Source organism: Triturus cristatus, chromosome 1_1 (genome assembly GCF_964204655.1).
Source record: "Triturus cristatus chromosome 1_1, aTriCri1.1, whole genome shotgun sequence".
NCBI lineage: Eukaryota > Metazoa > Chordata > Amphibia > Caudata > Salamandridae > Triturus > Triturus cristatus.
In genome coordinates, this window is record NC_140579.1 from 69,917,550 (window position 1) to 69,939,045 (window position 21,496).

A 21,496-nucleotide genomic window follows, 5' to 3' on the forward strand; every position below is an offset into this window, starting at 1 on the left:
GTCGGCCTTGATTCCCTCTGCCCCTCTGGTGGGGGTGTCCCTGACTGTGGCGACCGTAGTCTCCCACAGGATCCCGTGAGGCCCGGGTGTTCACCCATCGGTCAGCCTCGACGGCCAGTTTTCGAGGGTCAGTGAGCTTGCTGTCCAGGAGGTGCTGGCGTAACTCCACAAAGCAATTGGCGGACAAGTGTTCCCACGCGATTAGGTCAAACAGCTCCTCAAAGGTGGAGACCTTGCTGCCCTTGATCCACCCGTCCAGGGCCCGGCTGTAAAAGTTCACGTACTCCACCCATGTTGTACCAGGTATCTTTTTGCAGTCTCAAAACCGTTGCCGGTACATTTCGGGGGTGAGCCCATACCTGGCTACTAGGGCCTCTTTCATGGGACTGTAGGAGTTCAGCACCGTGGAGGGCAGGTCTAGCAGGGTATCTCTCCCCTCGCTCAGGAACCGGCCCCACAACCCAGGCCCCCGGTCTTTCTGCGGGACTCGGTGGGAGGTCATGGCAACTTCGTAGGCCTTGAACCATTGCTGGATGTCGTCGTTCTTGTAATATTCTTTCACCACATCCTTGGGGATGTGGACCTTTGGTTCCACGACGGAGGAGAGGGGTTGAGTTCCCGAGGGTCTGGCCTCCTCACTGTTAGCCTTGAGCTCGATCTCTTTCAGGCTGCATTCGTGTTCTAGCTGGAGTTTTCTTTCTTCGTGCTCTCTCTGTCGCTTCTTTTCCTCGAGTTCTCCTTGTAGGCGTAATTGTTCTACTGCCAGTTTCTTCTCGGCCAGCTTTAGTTCTCCCTCGATTTTTAGTTTTGCTAGCTCTAGTTCGTGGTTGCGGCCCCTTTTTCGGTCCGCTAGCTCCTCCGGGGATAGGCCCCCCTCTGGGGTGCTGCTCCTCCCCGGGATGCTTCGTGGTTCGTTTGGCGGCTCTCCTTCTGTTTGTGCCCGGGAAGCTCCGGCCTCGACCCAGGTCTTCAATGCTCCCTGGAAATCCTCTTTCGTGCTTAATCCGGTGGTAGCGATTCCAAGGTCTTTGCAGAATTGTTTTAGTTCTCGGTGCGTATAATATTCCAATTGGTCCTCTCGGAATGTCGTGCTTGTGTTGGTACCTGCGGCACCTAGGGAGGTTTCTCCTTCCATTTCTTTCCGGTAGTGCGTCAGTCGTTTACTGCACGATCTCTAGGTGTCGGCTCGGATCCCGTCGTCTGCCACCAAATGTTGGAAGGCGTTCTCCGGGGGGGTTTCGGAATACGTTCCTGACCACCCGTTGACCCACCTCTCCCAGAGTTAGGCCGAGCAAGGGCGGGGAGGCCCTTCCTGGAAGGGGCTCGTACCTAGGATCGCACACACTGCGCTTGCACTCTCTGACAGAGGGACACCACACGGTAGTTCTTCGTAAGACAGTATACTTTATCGTGGACGTAAGGGATCTTTATGATCCGAAATGCTGGTATGGAAACAGGGCCACAATCAGCGGCGATCTCGTGATGGGGGTATGGGGGTAGCGGGACAGTCTTTGAGTGAGTGTCTCTGCGGAGTATCCTGCGCACAGCTCTCAATCCTCGAGCTGGGGGGATGTTGCTTCTCTCGGCAATCTCTGCCGATTCCCATGGAGGAGGGTGCCGCGAGTCACTCAGCAGGCACAGGTGGTTCGGAGTTCGGGGAGCCGCGACAGCGTCAGCAGGGCTCAGACGGTTCAGAGTTCGGGGAGCCGCGACAGCGTCAGCAGGGCTCAGACGGTTCAGAGTTCGGGGAGCCGCGACAGCGTCAGCAGGGCTCAGATGGTTCAGAGTTCGGGGAGCCGCGACAGCGTCAGCAGGGCTCAGATGGTTCAGAGTTCAGGGAGCCGCGACAGCGTCAGCAGGGCTCAGATGGTTCAGAGTTCGGGGAGCTGCAACAGCGTCAGCAGGGCTCAGATGGTTCAGAGTTCGGGTAGCGTTCTTCGGTTCGGGGAGCGATCGAGCTGCGACCAGGTCAGCAGGCTCTCATCAGTCCAGGTCTTCTCTGCCTCCCGTCCCTTCAGCACCCCTTGTTATACTCCCCCTCCTCTTTGAAGTCCGGAGTCCTCGCCGAGAGGGGTCTTGGTGCCTGGGGGCGGTGTGTCGGGACTTCCTGTCGCTCGGCCCTTTGATCTGTTCAGGTGGGTCCGGGAGGGACTCCAGACACCCAGCAGGCGAGGCGCCCGCTCACCGGGGGCCTGGTGGCCGCTCGAAACCTTCCTTGGGGAAGAGACCAGAGCTGTGACAGGGACGGCGCCTCCCGGTCTGGCTTGGGGGGGTTTCCCTCTCCCTCGGCCGGGCATGCGTGTTAGGGTCTGGCCGGCCATCGGGATGTTGGGCCATGGTGGCCGGAAGTCTGTGACATCGGGGATTGGTGCGGTTGCAGGGTGGCTTGCTGGTCGGGAGGGCCAACGCCACGAGTCCGGTCTCACACAGACTATGGCAAGAAAGGGGCAGCGTCGATTTCATATATTGTAATAGAGGATTTGGCCCAACGATCATAGCTGCTGACTTTGGAACTGGGGAGGCAGGTTCGAGTCTTGCTCACCTCAACAGCCTGTGATTCTGGGCAAATCACTTAGGGCCTCATGTAGGTAGCCATATACCGGTCGGTAACGGCCGATTTTCGGTAATTATACCGTTACCGACCGGTATATTGGCTATTGGTATGTAGGGGGTCAATTTCTGAAATCGGAATTTACCAAATCGGTAAAACTACCGAATCGGTAAAATTACCGATTCGGTAACGTTACCGATGTGGTAATTTTACCGATTCGGTAATTTTACCGAATCGGTAAATTCCGATTTCAGAAATGATATGTAGGGGGAGTGTGTGTGTGTGTTTATGAGTCGGTATTTACCACCAACTTTTAGTTGGTGGTAAATAATTAATGTATGGGTGTATGCATTTGGAAACGCGTAGCAGTGTGCAATGTGGCATACATACATGCCCTTAGGGCATGTATGTGTGCCACATGTGCACACATGGCCGAATCAGGGGTGCAACAGGGTGTCAATGTGACACCCTGCCACCCTTGCATTTTCTCCACCATTACCGAATCGGTATTTACCGATTCGGTAATGAGGCATACCTTCCCCTCAATGGGAAGGTATGCCTCATTACCGAATCGGTAAATACCGATTCGGTAATTACCGAATTGTAACGAATCGGTAAAAAATACCGACTCATTACCTACATACGAGTTACCACTTCTAAAATACCGATTCGGTATCGTTCGGTATTTTAGAAGTGGTAACTGGTATGCTACCTACATGAGGCCCTTAATCTCCCCGTGCCTTCCAAAAAATCAATGTATCCTTGAGTAAAGTAGCTGGCGCTCATGTAAAGCGCTCCAATACCCTCGGGTCGAGTTTGCGCTATATAAATGCAAAAAAAAAATATATATATAGAGTCACACGATGCTGAGTGTAAGAAATGGGCGTCGCGAGGAAGGCAACTCGGGTACTCTCAACAGAGACAGGCTAGAGATTTCCAAAGATGTCCAGTATACCGAATAGAATGGAATAAGAGGGCCAGGGATAAAACGTGGAATGGTACGAGGCTGAGAAGTAAGATAAAATTGTTCCCGCGAGAAAGTTTTGTAAATATACGGAACTACCTACGTACACGGAAATAGTTAAGAGTGACAAAGGACAAAATCAGGAAAAGGACTCGAAAATACATGGGATACAGTAATGGCGTCTAAGGGCAAAGACAGGTATGGTGATGAGGCAACCTCCACTGTACGGTTACCAGACTGACTATGCCAAATGTATTCTGTGGTTTGTAGTCTTGGGTCAGCTTGGTTTATCCAGTCGATGGGTAAAAAAGGCCCAGCATTGCGTCGGTTCCTCTGGTAACCTTATTTGCTGTACTGCAAAGGAAGAAGGCAGCCTGGCTGGGGCCATGTGGTGTACAAGGCAGAGCAGAGGCTTACTAATGCTGCAGTCTGTTTGTACAAATGAAGCCACACTACAGCATATGGCCCAAGTGGCCCCTAATTACCACTAAAGAAAACACAAGTAACTCCCTCCATCCAGGAGAAACACATACCAGTGCTGCTGACGTCACCGATTGCCTCCATAAACCTCTGTTAACGGTGCCCTCGACCCTCCCGAGATGGCAGACAAATGCAGAATAATGCTAAGGAAGCTCGCTTAACCCTTTATGGCCCAGTGACTGAAGCAAGTCCCTTGGCTGGTATGTTTACCCGCCTATTAACCTATACTACCGTCCCTAATTGGGACAAGATTCCATGAATATCTTAGAGGTGCTCCGGACAATAAAACACGCATTTGGTGAACGTCGATACTCGTAGGTAGGTGTAACACGTATTTGGTGAACGTCGATACTCGTAGGTAGGTGTAACAAGCATTGGCCGCACGCGCGCCTCGCGCTTACAGTTAAAAAAAAAAGAAAACAAGACAAGCCCGGCGGAGCGTGGCGTGCACGCGCTTGGGGGCGGGGGAGCGGACCCTTTGAAGTGCTCCCAAAAGGCGGATTGCATGGCGGCATGATGCGCGTGATTGTGCGCGTGCTAGCCATGCAATCCGCTTTTTGGGAGCACTTTTCAAACCCGCTTTCTATAGTTTCGCTTTGCGATCGCTTACGCGATAGCAAGGTCGAGACCTAAAAATAAGAACTCCATGGATGCGAAGTCACTGAGCCGACCCTGCTTGCAGAAATCTTGTATTGTGTTTTGTCCTGATGGCTATACCGTACCCTCCTCAGGGAGATGACTTGAGATAATAAACAGAAAAGAAGACAAGCATTTGCAATGCAATAGGTCTCGCATTTACGCGAGTTTGAGCTATTGACATTGCAAATGACTGCCTTCTATTTAATTTTTAAAAACAGATAAATGCATTGTCATTTGCAATGTCAATAGCTCAAACGCGCGTAAATGCGAGACATATTGCATTGCAAATTGCTTAAACTACGGAAAGAAGTTCTAGTTTTTTTCTTATTAAATGCAGAATTGTGCTCTAGGCTTTATAGCGCCGCTGTGAGGCGGAAACACCCAACATTAAAGTGCCCAGAGGAGACACCTAATCCAATATGCAAAGGACTGCCGACTTTGGAACTTGGGAACCAGGTTCGAGTCTCGGCGTCGGCTCAACACCCTGTGATTGTGGGCAAATCACTAATCTCTCCTTGCTTATCAACAAGACAAGCCCGGCGGAGCGTGGCGTGCGCGCGCTTGGGGGCGGGGGAGCGGACCCTTTGAAGTGCGATGCCAAACGGATTGCATGGCGGCACGATGCGCATGATTGTGTGCGTGCTAGCCATGCAATCCGCTTTTTGGGAGCACTTCAAAGGGTCCGCTCCCCCGCCTGGAATGCGCTCCCCCGCCCCCAAGCGCGTGCGCCACGCTCCGCCGGGCTTGTCTTGTTTTCTTTCTACATCTTGTCGAAAACATTTCAATTAGCATTCCCACCCTTCCACGTCACCGCCGTACTGGCCACAGTTAGTTCCACGTCGGTGTGACAACCCGAACAGTTCTAACTGTGCTTGCTGGCTCCTAGAAGTTAATAAATACTACGTAGACCTCGACGTATTTATGTGTTATTCAGCTTGTAGTGTAATGTGCAGGTTTTGGAGGGAAAGCTGCAACTCATCGAATTCCAAGGACATCTAATTACTTACACGAACCCTTGAAAACGGGAAAAGCCAGTCTTCCCCCTCGACTGCTATCTCCAGCTGAGCGGCTGGAAGCAGGGTAAGTTGTCGGGCCGCAGTGCGCACATCTCCATCAGCCAAATAGTGTATAATTCTGCTCCATGAAACTAAGGCATGGCCTCTTGTCAATTTATTTTCGTGCTTGGTTGGATTAGGGCTCTGTAGGAAAAATGCAGATGGAAGGTAGGGTGACCAACCTTCCGTAAATTTCACGGACAGTCCGTAATTTCGGCCATCTGTCCGTTGTCCGTGAAGGATTCTTTAACGGACGCCATTTGTCCGTAATTCTAACCGGGCACCGGTCGCACCACCCTAAAGCGGCACAGCTTCCACCCACCTCCCTTCTTGACTGTACCAAAGCTCAGATACTCAGCAGCATTGGAGAGGCACAGCGGGATGGCAACCCTCACACCTTCAGCCCTTGATGAGCTGTTAAGAGGTGTTTGAAGGTGACTGAGAGGGAGGGGCTGCAACTTCAGGAGCAGGGGCATCTATTCAGATGCAAACAGCCCTGAATGCGTCATGTCTCTGCAAGTTAGAGGGGCCTCACACATTCCCTTTCTGCCCAGGCCTTTAAACATCCTAGAACCGGCCCTGATTGCACCGAGGCAGCACGTGGTTCTCTTCACAGAGCTTAATTACTGTCACTAAATTGTAAGCAAACCTCGGTTCTTCAAACATGCAGTCTATAATGTAATAAAATAAAGAAATGGCACAATTGCACCCACACTGATTAACAAAGTATGGAGGACAATCAGTTAAATCAGTTCTCTTGGAGGATCTCCTTTAAGTACTGTACATCAGTGTGGGGTGGCAAAACTAACATTTTAGAAAGAGAGCCTGTCTTCTCCTTGTCTTGTCCAGGAGGGAGCCCTACCCCCACCCTGGAAGGGCCAAGATGATACCTGAATACTGCATGCCCACCCCTGTGCCCACCCTGGTGGATCCTGTTCCCCCTCTTGTGATGGCTCCTGCCCCCCCCCCCCAGTGATGGCTCCTGTCCCTCCCCCCCCTGTGATGGATCCGGTCTCCACCCTGGGTGGCTTCTGCCCCAGTCCTGGAATGGCTCTTGCAGCGAGGGTGAAGTTCTTGATGGGCCTCTTCTCAAAAAGGATCAGCTCAAAATTAATATGGAAAGGTGGGCGAGTGAGTAAGTGAAGGGATGGGTGGATGGCTGGATGAATTAGTGAAAGGGTGAATGGGTGAATTAAAGATTGAATAGATGGAGAATGAGAGAGGATGGATGGATGGATGGATTGATGAGTGAGTGGAAGGATGGATGAGAGAAAAGGTAAATAGCTGGATGTATGGGTGGAAGGGTAGCTGGATGGGTAAAAGGGTGGATGGATGAGTGAAAGGATGGATGAGTGAAAGGATGGATGATGAGTGAGTGGATGGATGTTTGAAATGATGTATGGATTGATGAATTGATAAGTGCAAGGGTGAATGGATGGACGGATGAGTGAAAGGGTGGATGTAAGGATGGATGAGTGAGTGAAAGGGAGGGTAGATGGACAAAATGATGAGTGAAGGAGTGAAAGGATAGATGGATGAGAGAAAGGATGGATGAGTGATAGGGTCAATGGATGGATTCATGAGTGGATGAGTAGATGGATGGGTGGGTGGATGGATGGAAGGAAGGAAGGAAGAAAGGATGGCTAAGTGAAAGGGTCGATGGAGAGAGAAAGGGAGGATGGATGGATGACTGAAAGGGTGGATGGGTGGGTGAAAGGATGAGTGACTGGGTCACTGGATGAGTAAGTGAAAGGATGGCTGGATGGGTAAAAGGGTAAATGGCTGGATGGATGAGTGAACGGATGGATGGGTAGAAGAGTGGATGGACGAGTGCACAGATGGTTAGGGTGGATGGATGATGGATGGATGAGTGAAAGGATGGATGAAGGGATGGATGAGTGAAATGATAGATAGAAGGATACATGATGGATAGGTTTGCAAATGGATGAATATGTGGGCTTACTTATACTATTGCGCGACCTCCTCTGATGTGTCTGTAAAACTTATCTATTGTCCTGAAGATTTGTCTTGAATTTTGACCCTTTGTCCTGAATTTTTACACTCACCGTCCTGAATTTGTACCAATGCCAGTTGGTCACCCTAATGGAAGGAGGAATATTGCACTGTTTGTACCAGTGGGCAAGACAGAGGGGCATCTAAGAAACAGAATTTCGGAAAGTCCCGCTCACAATGAACATTGAAAAAAGCTGCCTTGGGCAAAAGAAAGATGGGACCTATATTACATTTTGCAACTCTTATGGAAATGTGTTGATGGGCACATTTGCTTGCTGCTGTATGTTTGCTGCTACTTTTTAAGATTGTTGGTAAATCAGCAGTGACACGCTGTGTTTTATAGTCAACAGACTACAGTTATTCATGGCTAACTACAGAACTGGGCATTTTACCTTACTCCATCATTTATAACCCTCAAGCCCTATTTATACCCTTCGATGAACCGTGTCTAATTTACCTCTCAGCACGATGGTTTCGGACATCTGTATTAAAACCATCCACAATATTGCCTCTAATGACCGTGTTGAAATGTCATAAAATAGTTCCTTTTAATGGGCCCTTAGAGTCATAATTCCAGTGATGGACTTTGTTTTTCACACGTGCAACGCATTCTCACACACCTTAGAAACGTGCCACCTGCTATATTCTGTGACTCCCAACTCTTCTCCAAAAGAAATTTGGGGTTACTAACGCAATTACCCACTGGAGATGTCGAACAGACCAAAGCAGTTGTTCTGGTTACACCGCCCCAGAACACTCAACCATGGCACGTGACGTCTCTACCAAGTTACTGCGACGTACTGTAGCTAGCCCTACATGAATCCGACTTTCATGCCACTGGCCTTGTCTAAAACCCGAGTAACATACTGGGAGCTGTGCCCCGGGGTACGGGCACCACAGCTCTCTCGCGCTGCATCTAGGCCAGTGCATTGCACACAAGGGAGAGGAGAAAGGCTCAGCTATCGCATTTTATAATTCTGAGTCATTTTTAGGTCTCGGCTCGAGGGCTGCATTTGCACAGTCTCGCTCCGAGATTTAATGACTTGGAGAAGAGGGGCTTGAACCCGCCCCTCTTCTCCCCTCTTCTCCATTGGCTGGCCTCTTGAATGCTGGCCAGCCATTGGAGAAGAGGTTTGTCTCCCGAACAGGCCCTGTCCTTTTCGGATTCGGGGGCGTGTTTTTTGCTACTTTTCTCATTATCTCCTCCAGCCAATGGCAAGAGGAGAGAAAAGCAAAACACGCCCCCGAATCCGGAAACGCCGCTGCCTCTCTCCGAGGCATTTCTGCCTCGCCTCGGAGAAAGGCAGTTGTCTCTCTCTGATTCTGTTGTGTTTCTTGTTAATGCTTGTTCTAAGATGCAATGTGGCAGTGGAGTATGGAAAGATGCTGGAAGAGCTGCGCTTACATTGCACTGCAGGGAAAGGGCGACTTTCATTCCAAACATGGTCGTCGGTTCGATACAAGAAATATTGACCGTTTCACACAACACCGACGGCCATCTTGAAACTTAGCAAAGACTTTGCATGTACGCGAAGATCACGAAAGATAGGCTGAAGAAATGCGACTATTTTATTTAAGTCCTTCGAACGACAATTATTACGGTTGTGTTTCGCCAACATATTTTTAGATGAGTTTAGGCACAGAACATATCGAACCATTTGATTGTTTTACTTACCTACGATCGGTTTCACTATTAAAAATCGTTTCTTTTAATTTAGGCACGGGTATTGTTGCGTTATGATTTTTTTAAACGGCCACTGGTAATTTGTCCCACAATATTCGCCGTTTACCTCAAGTTGGGGGCTGCAGTCCTGCGAGCGCCCCCTACAGTCACGCTACAGGGTGTCGCATGCGCGTGCACGGTTTCTGCGGACCGGAAGTTGGTAGCGGCGCGCGGCATCCTCTTCCTGGACGGCTTGAGTAGGGAGAAAATGGCGGCCCCGCCGAGCGCCTCTATGTCCGTGGCCATGAGGATCTTCTTGCTGTTGTGAGTGTAAATTAAAAGGAGTAGTGCTTTTTATTGGGGCAGAATGTGGGGGTTCTAAGTAAGGCATTCTATTTATGCGTGCACCAAGACGGGGTCGTCCGCAAGTTGTTACAGCTCTTATGCAGAGTGGCGGAGCTAGCAGTGCAGCATTCACTGACTATCTTTCGGCAGTGTGCGCCTCTTCGGTCTCCCCCTGCCCCCAAGGTGCTGCATTACCCTCCTAACTTCTTCTCTTTTGCCACCTATCTAAAGCTCATTGCAAGGCACCGAAGACATGTACGCCGACATGACAACCCTCCCTATTCCGGCGGAAGGCTACCGCTTTCACGGCTAGACTCCACCAAGCCAGGCTTCCATGAGGAGGGGAGGAAGCCGCCTGTGTCCCCCCCTTCCTCCCTTCGTGCTGCGAAGATTTCTTCTGGAATCCTGGCCCAGTATATTATGGTGACATGTGTCTGCACATGAATAACTGGGGATGCTATTAACTATTGACCCATACTGCACAGAAATTGTGGGTTTCGTCATTATTTTCTTTAAAGGAAACTTCACCTTTGTGAATGCTGCAGAAAACGATAGCCTTTAAATGGGTCAACTTGTGTAAATCAAGCGGGAGCATAACTCACCCGCCCGTACCATTAGGCCTGTAAAGTTGCCGCTCTGTCGCCCCGCCCACCACCTTATTATGCGGTAACGATATTATGAAAACGCCCTAACACTCCTGCCGTTCGCTGTTCCCTACGTGCGCAACAACAGCCTTAGTAAAATAAAGGCGCATTCCACCGTGTTTTGCCGCCATTCTGGCACACTGGCGTATAATTCTACCACAGGCGCAGCCCCCACCATCTTTTATGCGGTAACGGTAGTATGGAAAGGCACCGACATTCTCGCCGCTCTCCCCAGCCCTACGTGCGCAACCCTGCCTAGGTAAATTAAAGGCGCATTCCGCTGCCTTTGCCGCCACTACCTCACTCTCTCTCACTACATAACTCTCTCTACCTCACTACTCCACTCACTTTCACTCTCTCTTTCACTACCTCTCTCTCTATCTCACTACATCACAACATCACTCTGTGGTTATATATCACTACCTCACAACATCCCTCTCCCTCACTACCTCACTCTTTCACTACCTCACTCTCTCTATCTCACTACCTCACTCTCTCTCTATCTACCTCACTCTCTATCTCACTACCTCACTCTCTATCTCACTACCTCCCTCTCTGTCTACCTCACTCTCTCTCACTACCTCACTCTCTATTTCACTACCTCACTCTCTCTCTGCTAATGCAATAGGTATCACATATGCAAAAAAAAGCTAATGGCAATAGAAATGACAATGCCATTTATTTAGGGATACAAAAATGATAAAAAAATAATGAGCAATACCAATAGCTCTACCTATAATATTGCCGAGACCATTGCATTGTAAATGCTTGTTTTTTTTAGCATGAAGTATTCTGATTGGCCGCGCGAGACCAATGTATATGCTTCAGAGCGAATCTGCCTGGATAATATGATGCCAAGGGAGAAGCCGACAGAGGGCAGAACGCTTTCTTCTGGGTCCTAACTACTGCCGCTTATGAAGACCGTGGCTCGGGTACCAGTCACTGCAGGAAAGAGGAGTAGGGAAATGCAGAGAGAGGGAGAAGGGCACTTTGCAGGAAAGAGCAGTGGCCCTTTCAGGCGATTTTAAAAGGGAAGATGAGAATTTGGATGGCGATGGTGTGGCGTAACGGCTAGAGATGCCGAGTTTAGAACCAGGTTTGAGTCTCGGCGTCAGCTCGAGAGCATGTGGTTCTGAACAAATCACTGTATCTCTCCTTGCCGTGCCCCACCCCCCACCAAATGATTGCGTCCTTGTGTAATGTAACAGGTTTTCACGTAAAGCATTCCAGTACCTTCGGGTCGAGTTCGCGCCATATAAAAACTGCAAAAAAATAAAAAGAATGAACTGCAGAAGAGAGAAACTCGTGCTGCAGCAACATGTTCAATTCAGGAGCGAGAAATAAAAATGCAGAAGCAAGTGCACCCAGCATGAAAGAACAGAGGCAGGGGCGAGAGGAGAAGGGCTGAGGCACACAGAAACCAGAAGGGCTTTCTGCAAGAATGAGCATGGGCCCGACGGTGAGGGAGACTAGGAAATGGGCAAGAGAAATACCAACATACTGCATCAGAGGGCGACAGTCAAAGAACCTCAAGAGTAGGAAATGTTCCGTGTAGGGCCACATAGGACCCCAGAGGTGGGGAAATCTGAAAAGGCAACAGTGAGGGGGTTCCCATCTGAATGAGCGGGAGACACCTCAACGGGGTGCCCAAAATGCAGTAGTGAAAAGTGCTCCTTGCATGTGGGAGCAGGGACTCTGGAAGAAATCACTGAAGTTGGAACAAGAGAGAAAAGAATGAAGTTGGAAACAGAGAGAAGACAAGCCTCCCGCTTGCCTGCATGGTACTGCAGGAGGGAGGAACGGCAATGCAGAAGAGCTGGTGAGACAAGCCCCCTCCCGCACAGAAATGGGCAGACTCAAGAAGAGAAAACACGTATACGTCTTTTCTGCAACAAATCCCAGGCCACATAAGGAGTGTGATAAGGTACCAAACGTCTCCAAAAGGTAGCGTGGCACATGGGTCTTATGCAAAACCAGATAGTAGAGCTGTGGGGCCTCGCGCTTTAGGAGAGGAGCATTCTAAGTTAGACCCAGCATTGGCCGTTGTACCTGCAGACATGTCTATTCTGAGAAGGCTGTGGATTGATAACATAGCCGTTAAACAAAGCCGGAATATTAAATGACAACAGAGTCAACAGCAATGGTGAAAAGAAAAAAAAAACATTTACGTTAAATACATGCTTTTGAAACCTACCATACCTCTTTTAGAAATTCTGATAGCAGGTTGAAAGAGGGGGCGAGGGATCCAAGATTTGCATTTTAGGTGAAAATACCCCAACATTCGGAGAAAGGGGGTACCCTTTAGAAGCAAATCAGATGCTAGAGGCGTGTAAAGATTTTGTTTCGAGTGGGGAGTTTTGCGAGGAGTCCGATTTTTGACCTTTGCAAATGTTGCATTGCTTTTTGGGTTTTCTCTGTGCAAAGTTTTGTTATTCTCATAGCAAGATAGTTTTCACATTCGTAGAACCCAGTCATGCCAAATGCGCTTCATGGCCGCCTCAGGCTATGGAATGCTGTATAAATGGTGTAATGCAGTACACTATTTTCCGCGCTGCAGTTTTTCTTCTGTGTTTACATTTTCCGTTGTTCTTTCTAGACACAATGGCAGTGCGAAGGAGAACAAGCATTGGACGCACGCGCGCCTCGCGCTTAAAGTTAAAAAAACACACAAAAAAAACAAGTTTGGCGGAGCGTGGCGCGCGCGTGCTTGTGGGCGGGGGAGCACCTTCCAGGCGGGGGAGCGGACCCTTTGAAGTGCTCCCAAAAAGCAGATTGCATGGCGGCACGATGCGCGTGATTGTGCGCGTGCTAGCCATGCAATCCGCTTTTTGGGAGCACTTTTAAAACCCGCTCACAATAGTCTCGCTTTGCGATCGCTTACGCGATAGCAAGGCGAGACCTAAAAAAAAGCATCCGGTCGTGATCGTGTCAGCTGCTTTCAATGCTTCCCTTTGCCTCTAGCCGCCAGCCCCTTGCTCCCCCTAGCTGGCCTCCTTGCACGTGTTTTATGGATACAGCACTGTATCCGGCTTGCTGCGAATGGTTACATTTGAGGAAACCTCAATTACAAATGTTTGTGATTGTGTTGATGAGCCTGAGGGCTGGGGCAGGTGTGTGTGTCCGGTTGCTGTCTGCGGTTTTATGGCGGCGCACAGCTGAGGGCTGGGGGCAGGTGTGCGTGTCCGGTTGCTGCCTGCGGTTTTATGGCGGCACACCAGCTGTTTGGAGGCCCTCGGGAAATGCTAGCAATCTTGCCTGCAGTTTGTGCTCTGCAAGTAAAAGAGGCCTGCTCACGGTAGCCATTGACTCTTAGGTATGTTAATTAGGCCTACTGGACTAGCGTTTTCAGAGTGCACGGGTAAAAAAAAACCATTAAAAGCTGAGTGGGGTTTACTATTGCCGGAGTTATTTATATAGCGCTTAGAACTGGCTGTTTACTGGTTTGCAATTTCGCATTGAGCTTTTCTGCTGGTTAATATATGTTTTGCACATGTTCACACACCATGTGCAGTCTTCCTTTTTTGCACCTTCTATGTCTGGTCCCTATTTATTAATCCACAATGCCTATATTTGCATGCGTTAGTAAATGAAACCCAGATCTATTGGCTTCGCAAATACTTCTTGTCAGCGTGTATGAAGATAAAATAGTGGGAGAATCCCGAACGCTTGTAAGCACAAAGGCAGGGGAGGGGCGGAGGCAGGGAGCAAGCGAGAGGAAAGACAGATGGCGCTGAAGGCTGGCGGTTCGCGCTTGCACGCTCGCGTGAACGCAAGTGCTAAGCCAGCCAGCAGCACTTTGAAAACTCACCTACTAAATGTCTCTCTGAGAAGCGCATGCGCGCTGACTCAGCGAGACCTAAAAACTGCTGACTTTCCTGAGTGCAGGATCTTCTGGCACAGAGGCGGTCACACATCTGTCCCAGCTTGCACCTCATTTGTAGGAGTTTAACTGCACCCAACTGTAAGCAGTAATTTTGCTTTTTTCCTCAGAAGCATCCAGCCACGCCTCACACTGTACATCGCCAGAGAGACAACAGAGGAGGAGACCGAGAAGCAAGAGGAGGCCCCACTCCCAGGTAGGAAGTCTAGGGCCTGGAGGCCAGTGCTTAATTTGTGAAGGTGGTTGCAGGTGGTGGGCACAGGCATTCATTTTTGGAGACCAGGACTTATTTGTCATCATCAGATTTTGACATCCGAGGGAGAAAGTCAGATATGAGAGAAAGGAGAGTAAGAAAAATATATGAAAATAATGACAAGGAGAGAAATTAGGGATGAACCTGCGAGAGTTACTTTAAGAAACAAGAAGTGGAGGGTGGTGGAGGAAAGAGGCATGAGTTGAACAGGGCAGTCTGGCCTTCTGGCATTTCCCAAGTAGGCTGCAGGCTAGGAGGCTCCTTTCAGAGTGGGCTGGTATGCCTTCACCCATCAATAGCCCCTTTCTATTAAGGAGACTACGGTCTCCTGGAGTTTGCGGCTGGCTTGAACATTCTTGCCAATGTTGATTTTGGTTACTTTCCAGTCCGGTTATGGAGGTGAAATCAAAAACAGGCAACATTTATAATTCCGGATTCATAAAGCCCGACTTATCACCTCTAAGGTTCTCCAGGCACTTGGGGCCATCGGGGGATGAAGTGGGCTATTGCCTAGAGTCACATGATGCTGAGCTGAGCTGCTGCCGGGATCGAACCTCAAGTCCAGTGCTCCGGAGTCAGCTGCTCTGGCCGCTACGCCATACGTCTTCCTCCCATTGGCTTGCCCAGAACCAGCGTTTATTAGTGCAGAGTAGGCTCCTAAGAGAAACACTAGTTCTTTGCACTTATGTGTGAGCTGTTTATTTATCATTTATTTACATATTAGGCACTTCAGGGGACCAGGGCCCGTATCACAGATGCGGTGTACTATCCTTGTTTGTGCCCTGACGCATCTTTAAGCAAGTGTGTCGGGGATCCCGTGCCTGACTTGGGGCCGTGCATTCAGTGAGATACGGAGTAGCTGTTAACAAGTCACTCAGTGTTTGACAGTGCAGGTGGGACGCTGCAGGCATGCTAAAGAGTCGAGCGAGGTTTCCCTAGTGAGTGACTGCACCTGCCTGCAAGGGACTTTCTGGAAATCCATGAGACCCCCGTCCACACCACCAGAGGGCTGGGCTGAAGGAGGGCAGCTGGCAGTGCGCCTTTTGAGGACATGTTTGCCTCTATGCCGACGTCCATAATACAGGGGCACAAAGAGTGGGTGCATACACTTGTAGCTCTCCGAGGTCACTATGTGTAATGCAGCCCCAGGTGGACTGAATTCTCCTCTGCTTGAAGTGTCAGCTGGAGCACAGGGCCTCTACTGATGGGTCAAAGGGCAATGATGGGACCAGGAAGGGGAACTGAGCCGGGCTTTAGACTCAGACCAGAGATCATTGGAAGTGTAATAAGGGTTCAGACAATTTGGATGACATTGGTCACATTTCAAGGGGGTAAGAGGCTTTTCCCGAAAGGGCTTATCTGTATATGCATCTGCACATAGTTCCAGAATGCACAGTGCCGTTGGTGGGCAATTCTCAGTGTATGTCAGTGCCAAACCAGGGGGAGACGCTACCCTCCCAAGTGTCAGTTTTTGTGCTGGGTATGTGGTATATAACAGGGAGCAGCAGCCTCTTCAAAGCCAGGTCCATATGTGGTTTTCAGTTCTTTCTTCCTCATTTGCTTTCTTTACTGTCAGCTTGTGTTGTCTTATGTCCAGCCTGTGCCTAGAAGCAGCACTGCTTTCATAGTTATAAGTGTGTTCTTTGCTGGATGAGATTGGAGAGATAGTAAGAAGGGTAGCAGGATCTTCTGTTAACTGCTGGGCACACACTGGTGTCTTCACTCTAACCACAGATACTCTCTGTCTCCTGCAGTGTACCAAGAGCTGTATCTAGAGGAGCTCACGACCAGGGAACTAACCCATCGACTGGCAGAACGCTTCAGCATTCCCACCGGTCAGGTGCATCCGCTGTGCAAGCAGGGACCCACCGGGATACGCATCCTCGTCACCGACCTGGTACAGACACGTCAAAAGCACCATTTGCTCATAATCAACTCTGCTGGTCACTCTAGAAACATGATTTTTCTATGTCTTCCGCTGATGCTTTTATCCAGATCCGTGGATTCTTGGACCATTCTTTTGCTCCAGAATGATCACTCTAAGGAAATCCTATTGCTTTTGTTGCTTTCTCTCAATGTTTCCTACAGAATCTTCATCTCTACCTAGCTTCCTTGTACGTTTCTTGGGGCACAAACACATGTTCCTGCTTTGCCAGTTTCCTGCACAACTCCTATCCCTTTTTTGTCTCAGAACATTGAAAATTGATCCAACACTCCTACTCTGCAATTTTCTGCAGAGCCCTTTAACCTTTCAGGAAATTCCAACCAAACACTCACCCTGTCCCTTCTTCAGGTGTTTCCAGCAAAAAAACACCCTAAACTGTTAGTTGTCCTGCTGGATCTGTTACGCCTTCTCTTTCTTGAGGTTTCTGGAAGATATTTTGTGCCTTCCGATGCTGATTCTGAAAGACTTGTCTCTCTGGTTTCTGAAACACTATTTCTCTGCTTCAAGCTGTAGTCTTAAACTGTTTGACTTCAGAATGTTTTGAGGTTATGCAGTGCCTCCTTTCACTAATATCTTTGCTTCGAATCAATAGCGTGACTTCATTTTTTATTGCCTACAGATGATCAGAAATCTACCAGATGGATCCTCGTTTCAGGTCGCTCTCCAGAAAGGTATGCGTCTTCTCCACAACAACAAATAGCGAGAGGGCTCTCTATTGCTCACTTTGTAAGGGGGTGAGGGGTAATATTTCAAAGCATAACAATGGAACTGGGCTGGGTGCAAATAATTTAGCTGCCACTTATGGCATGGGACTGTGCCTATCACCAGGGTTCTACCTCAGATGAGAGACCGGGTCAAGCAAAGAAAATACAGAACCATCGAACTAGAATGGATAAAATCAAAGAAATTGATACGGTTTGCATCAACGAGTTCAAATGGCAGTACAAGGGTGGCGGAGAAGGAGACTAGTGGGCTGATTTAGAGAAGAGCATATTCCCTGTCTGCACCTCCTATGGTTCTGCACCTATTTGGAGAACCTTGTATGGTGACCATCAAACCAGTAAAGGCACCTCTGGCTCGGTCATCGGTTTTTCCAAGGTTGAATGTAAACTCTGCCAGAAATGGTGCCATCTAGAGAGGCTGAAGCGCCACTATTCGTGGAAGGATTAACTCTGTGAAAGTCCACCATAGAAAAGGTGGTAGACTTTGAATAGAACTTGCGTTTTGAATTCCAAGCAATATAAAAAGAGACCCAAATATGGGGCACTAACAGTGTACAACAGTCCACATTTCCAGAGCCCACAGTGAGTAGTGATAATGCCACCACATGGCTCTCTTCATCTAACCATGCACTAATGAAGCAGTATTCTACTCACGGGATCATCTTGCTCTGGAGCCTCAACAAGAGTTAGTAAAGTACTATAAAAATAGTGCAATACACAGAGGTGGATTTTCTACCAGATGAGTCCCCACAAAGTGTTTTTTTCTGGGGTTGAGACTACTTCTTTTGTGTTACAACCTCCACTGCCATGAAAGAGAGCTCTAAATGCAGCAGAGTTTCCACCACCAGTGCGGCGAAGGAGCTAAACTTACCACCATGTGATATCAAACAGAAATCAATCAGATATCTAATATGAAATGTTGATCTAGCAGTGTGCCAACCAGAGCCCACATGTGAAAGGAATATATGCCATGATAGCAGTTAGCAATACCAAGTTCTTGGTAAAAAGCAAGGTACATCCAAGGCACAGTCAATGGTCAAAGCCTGTTTAAAACACAAATACCTGCAAATGAGACCAAAAAACAAGCATTGCCCAGCTGAGCAAGACTTATATATTAAAGCACAACAGATAATTCATCTAGCTCAAAGCCATGGATCCTGGTAATTAACCAGAGCGATATAAAGCAATCAAAATCATAGCTAGAAAGCAAAGCACAGCGGAGCAAAGAAATGCCACCTTCATACACACGGGGCAAAGAGTCGCCAAGGCTCAGCTTAACATAAGCTAGAAATGTTGCCAGAAGTGGTAAACTGAAAATAAAAATCAGGCATAGTAAAACATTGCTTAACACGGAAAAGACAATAAAAAGGTGGACCTTTGCATGAGTCGCACTTCGCAGATAACCAGGGCACCACAAAGCACCCTTAAGTGTAGTAAATCATGAGACAAAGTAATAATGCGGAGTAACAAAAATGAGTCTGAAGTGAGCAGACCTGGCAACCATATTCTGAGGCAACCAGGAGATCAGATGCACATGGTTTGTGGAGCACCCCCTTACATTATGGGAGTATAATGTGTGTACACTGTTCTGGTAATGGCTAGGCAAATCATCTGATACGATTACCCAGGGACACAGGAACTGAAAAGAATCAACAAATATATCCACACACTGTGTGCCATAATATTCCCATGAGTATGTTCCCTGGCATGGCATAGAAAGTTAAAAGAGCTCATCTTCGAACACAATATCCATAGTATGTTTGGGCATTACCTTCTGGTACAAGTTACTGAAGACATATTGTCATGTTGTGTGTCAAAATATTTAATGAAATGGTGCGGTGTAACACCACTACAGCCTCCGCAGACACCCGCAGAGAATCTCATTTCCCATCGCCCATGGCACACACACAGCCTCATTAGAACCCCATCAGCATTTCCAACAAAATGTAGAACTTAGCCTCCACCTTTGGTGCTAAGGTTATAATTACAATTAAACAGCCAATGAAGCAATATTCATCCATCACAAGTATCTCAGAAGCATCCTTAAGAACTGTGCTGCAGCCTTTCTGAACCACAGCATCCTTCTCATTTTGATGTGTGGTCAGAAAATAGCTTAAGTCACAGTCATCAATTGTTCACCGGGTATTAAACATCAATACCTGTGTATTTTAACATGAACTTGGAAGCCAGTTAAAAAGGACCAGAATGCATCTGGTCAAGCACTTCAAGCCAGGACCAAACACAGCATACTAGGTTGGATTCCTGATGGGCAATTCTCTACCCTCTGGCAAACAGAACACAAAGTGCTGGTGCCAAATGTAGGCAACGCTTCATAAATGTTTTCCATCTGTCCATATCCAGATTACAGCTCAACACTCTATTTAAAGTCTTGACAGAACTATCACCAGACAACACAGTATGGCCTCCTTCTCACCAGGCAGCCAATCAACACTCTCCTCATTTAACAGCAGTCAGGGGCCAAACAGCCTTTACCATTGGAATCAAGAATAGACCTAAGGGTGATTAAGTTGGCAGTGTTTGTAAAATAAATTACTTAAAAGAGTAAATCTGAGTGTAGAGCATGTATAGGCTACACTGTGGCAGTAGTGATTGGCAGTTGTAAGGCAACAGGCAGAATGGATGGGCTTGGTGGGTATTTTCTCTATGAAAAGGGGCAGACTAAATGGGGTCCGAAGTCATATGCTATAGGGGTCTGGGCATAAGAAAATGGTGCTTGGTGGTCTGTTTCTGGATGGATCTATGCCAACAATAACTAGCTGATCTGTTAATGCCTGGAAGACGTATGGGTCCACTGGTTGTTACCGCCATGGTAAAAGGCAGTCGAGATTTGCTCAGCGGTTAGTATCACCAGGGAGATAAGCACTCTGGATGGGTTCAGTGTAAATATAGGTATGGAAAAGGGCAAATGTGTTCATATTCTGTATGTAATTGAGCAGATAAAATGGACCTTTTTCGTGTTCTGTATTGAAGTGAGCCAACAGGATGTGTTGGGTATTTTTTACCTGTATAGTTATGGGCAGACAGGATGTGCCTGGTGGCTGTCAGCCTGGTGGCCTTTCTCAGTAGATGAACTGGCCATTCTGGCAGGCCTCATTTGGCATCACCATGTATGTATTTGTCATCTCTTAGCAAGAACCCAGCAGTAACCAAACTTATCTTTGTTCCTCACAGTGCAAAATGCAGAAGGATTCCACCTCATTCTGCGACAACTCTATTCCACGGCCTTCAAACATCAACAAACTGGCACTTAGAGAAGAGAGTGGTCAGCCGGCGAGAAAAAGACACTGAAAAGAAGCGAGGAGAGGACGACCTTCTCTGAAGAAACCCAATCCCTGCTGGGGTGAAGCATCCCAGCAAGGTCACTATGTTGAGCTAAACCCCAAGAAGCCCTGATGGAGCAATGGAGGCTTGTGGGAAGAGGGGGTGGGATAGGATATCATTATGAGGCTTTTGGGGACAGCAGGGCTGTTTCCCTGAGCCGCCTCTGGCCCTCAGGGAGGACACTTTCAATGCTAGAACTCCTCAGGATCTCTCCTACAAACATGTTGACAATCAAGGACTAAAGTGGCGGTGCGTAACCCGTTCTAAAGATGCAGGTACTCGCCACTCGGGTCAGGGTGGGGACAGAGGAATGCTGAACTGGGTGGCAATTTTTTGTTGGCAGTGAGGTAGAGGAGGTCTCAGTTAGAGCACCTGCCAACGGTCACTTAATAGACTATTTAGGAACTGCATACTAATCTGTCTCTTTTGGTTGGGAGCAGGAGATATGGAAATTGATCTGAATGTGCCACGTGATAAATGTAGTGTATTAGCCTCACTGGCCTCTGTATACAGCAGTGGGCATCCATGTGACAAGTCTATAATCGCAGCTGACCCGAAAGACACATTATAGCCTTCCTTTTGATATCAAAGCAATTGCATATTTTTTTACTTCTTTGTGCACTGTTGGCACACTCATTTGTAAATAACACAAACTTAGACTTGCTGTAGAGCACCAGTGGGGCATATGGATACTTCCTTTTATACGTACTGCAGCTTCATTACCTTTCGGAATAAATAAATGAATAAAAATCACAGAATTGCAGGTAGAATGAAGACGCGTTTCTGTTCTATATAGTTGGGGATGCTGAATGAAGTATCTGGGAAAAGCCTTCATTTTGGCCTGCTGTCCTCTAAATAACGAGCTGCCAAAGACCCTCTAGAAGTATTCAATTGGCCTTTTCCTAGATCCTTCCATGTTAAGGGGCCATCTAGCGATATCAACTGTATGACTGTCTATGTTGCCTACTAACACAAGCAGATGTAGAAACTCCTCCCAGGT

General features: G+C 48.2%; 1 protein-coding gene across 2 annotated transcripts in view; it reads left to right on the forward strand.

The window, feature by feature from the left end:
• The window catches only part of LOC146869446 (E3 ubiquitin-protein ligase TRIM39-like), a 183,271-nt gene extending 162,005 nt beyond the window's left edge, over nt 1-21,266 (forward strand). For both annotated transcript variants that reach the window (XM_085599846.1, XM_085599843.1), the window contains 4 exons: nt 14,345-14,430; nt 16,242-16,384; nt 17,052-17,103; nt 20,347-21,266. In XM_085599846.1, the coding sequence (XP_085455972.1) occupies nt 14,345-14,430; nt 16,242-16,384; nt 17,052-17,103; nt 20,347-20,494 (429 nt within the window). In that variant the 3' untranslated portion in view covers nt 20,495-21,266. The remainder of the gene's footprint in view (nt 1-14,344; nt 14,431-16,241; nt 16,385-17,051; nt 17,104-20,346) is intronic.
• The last annotated feature ends 230 nt before the right edge of the window (nt 21,267-21,496 follow it).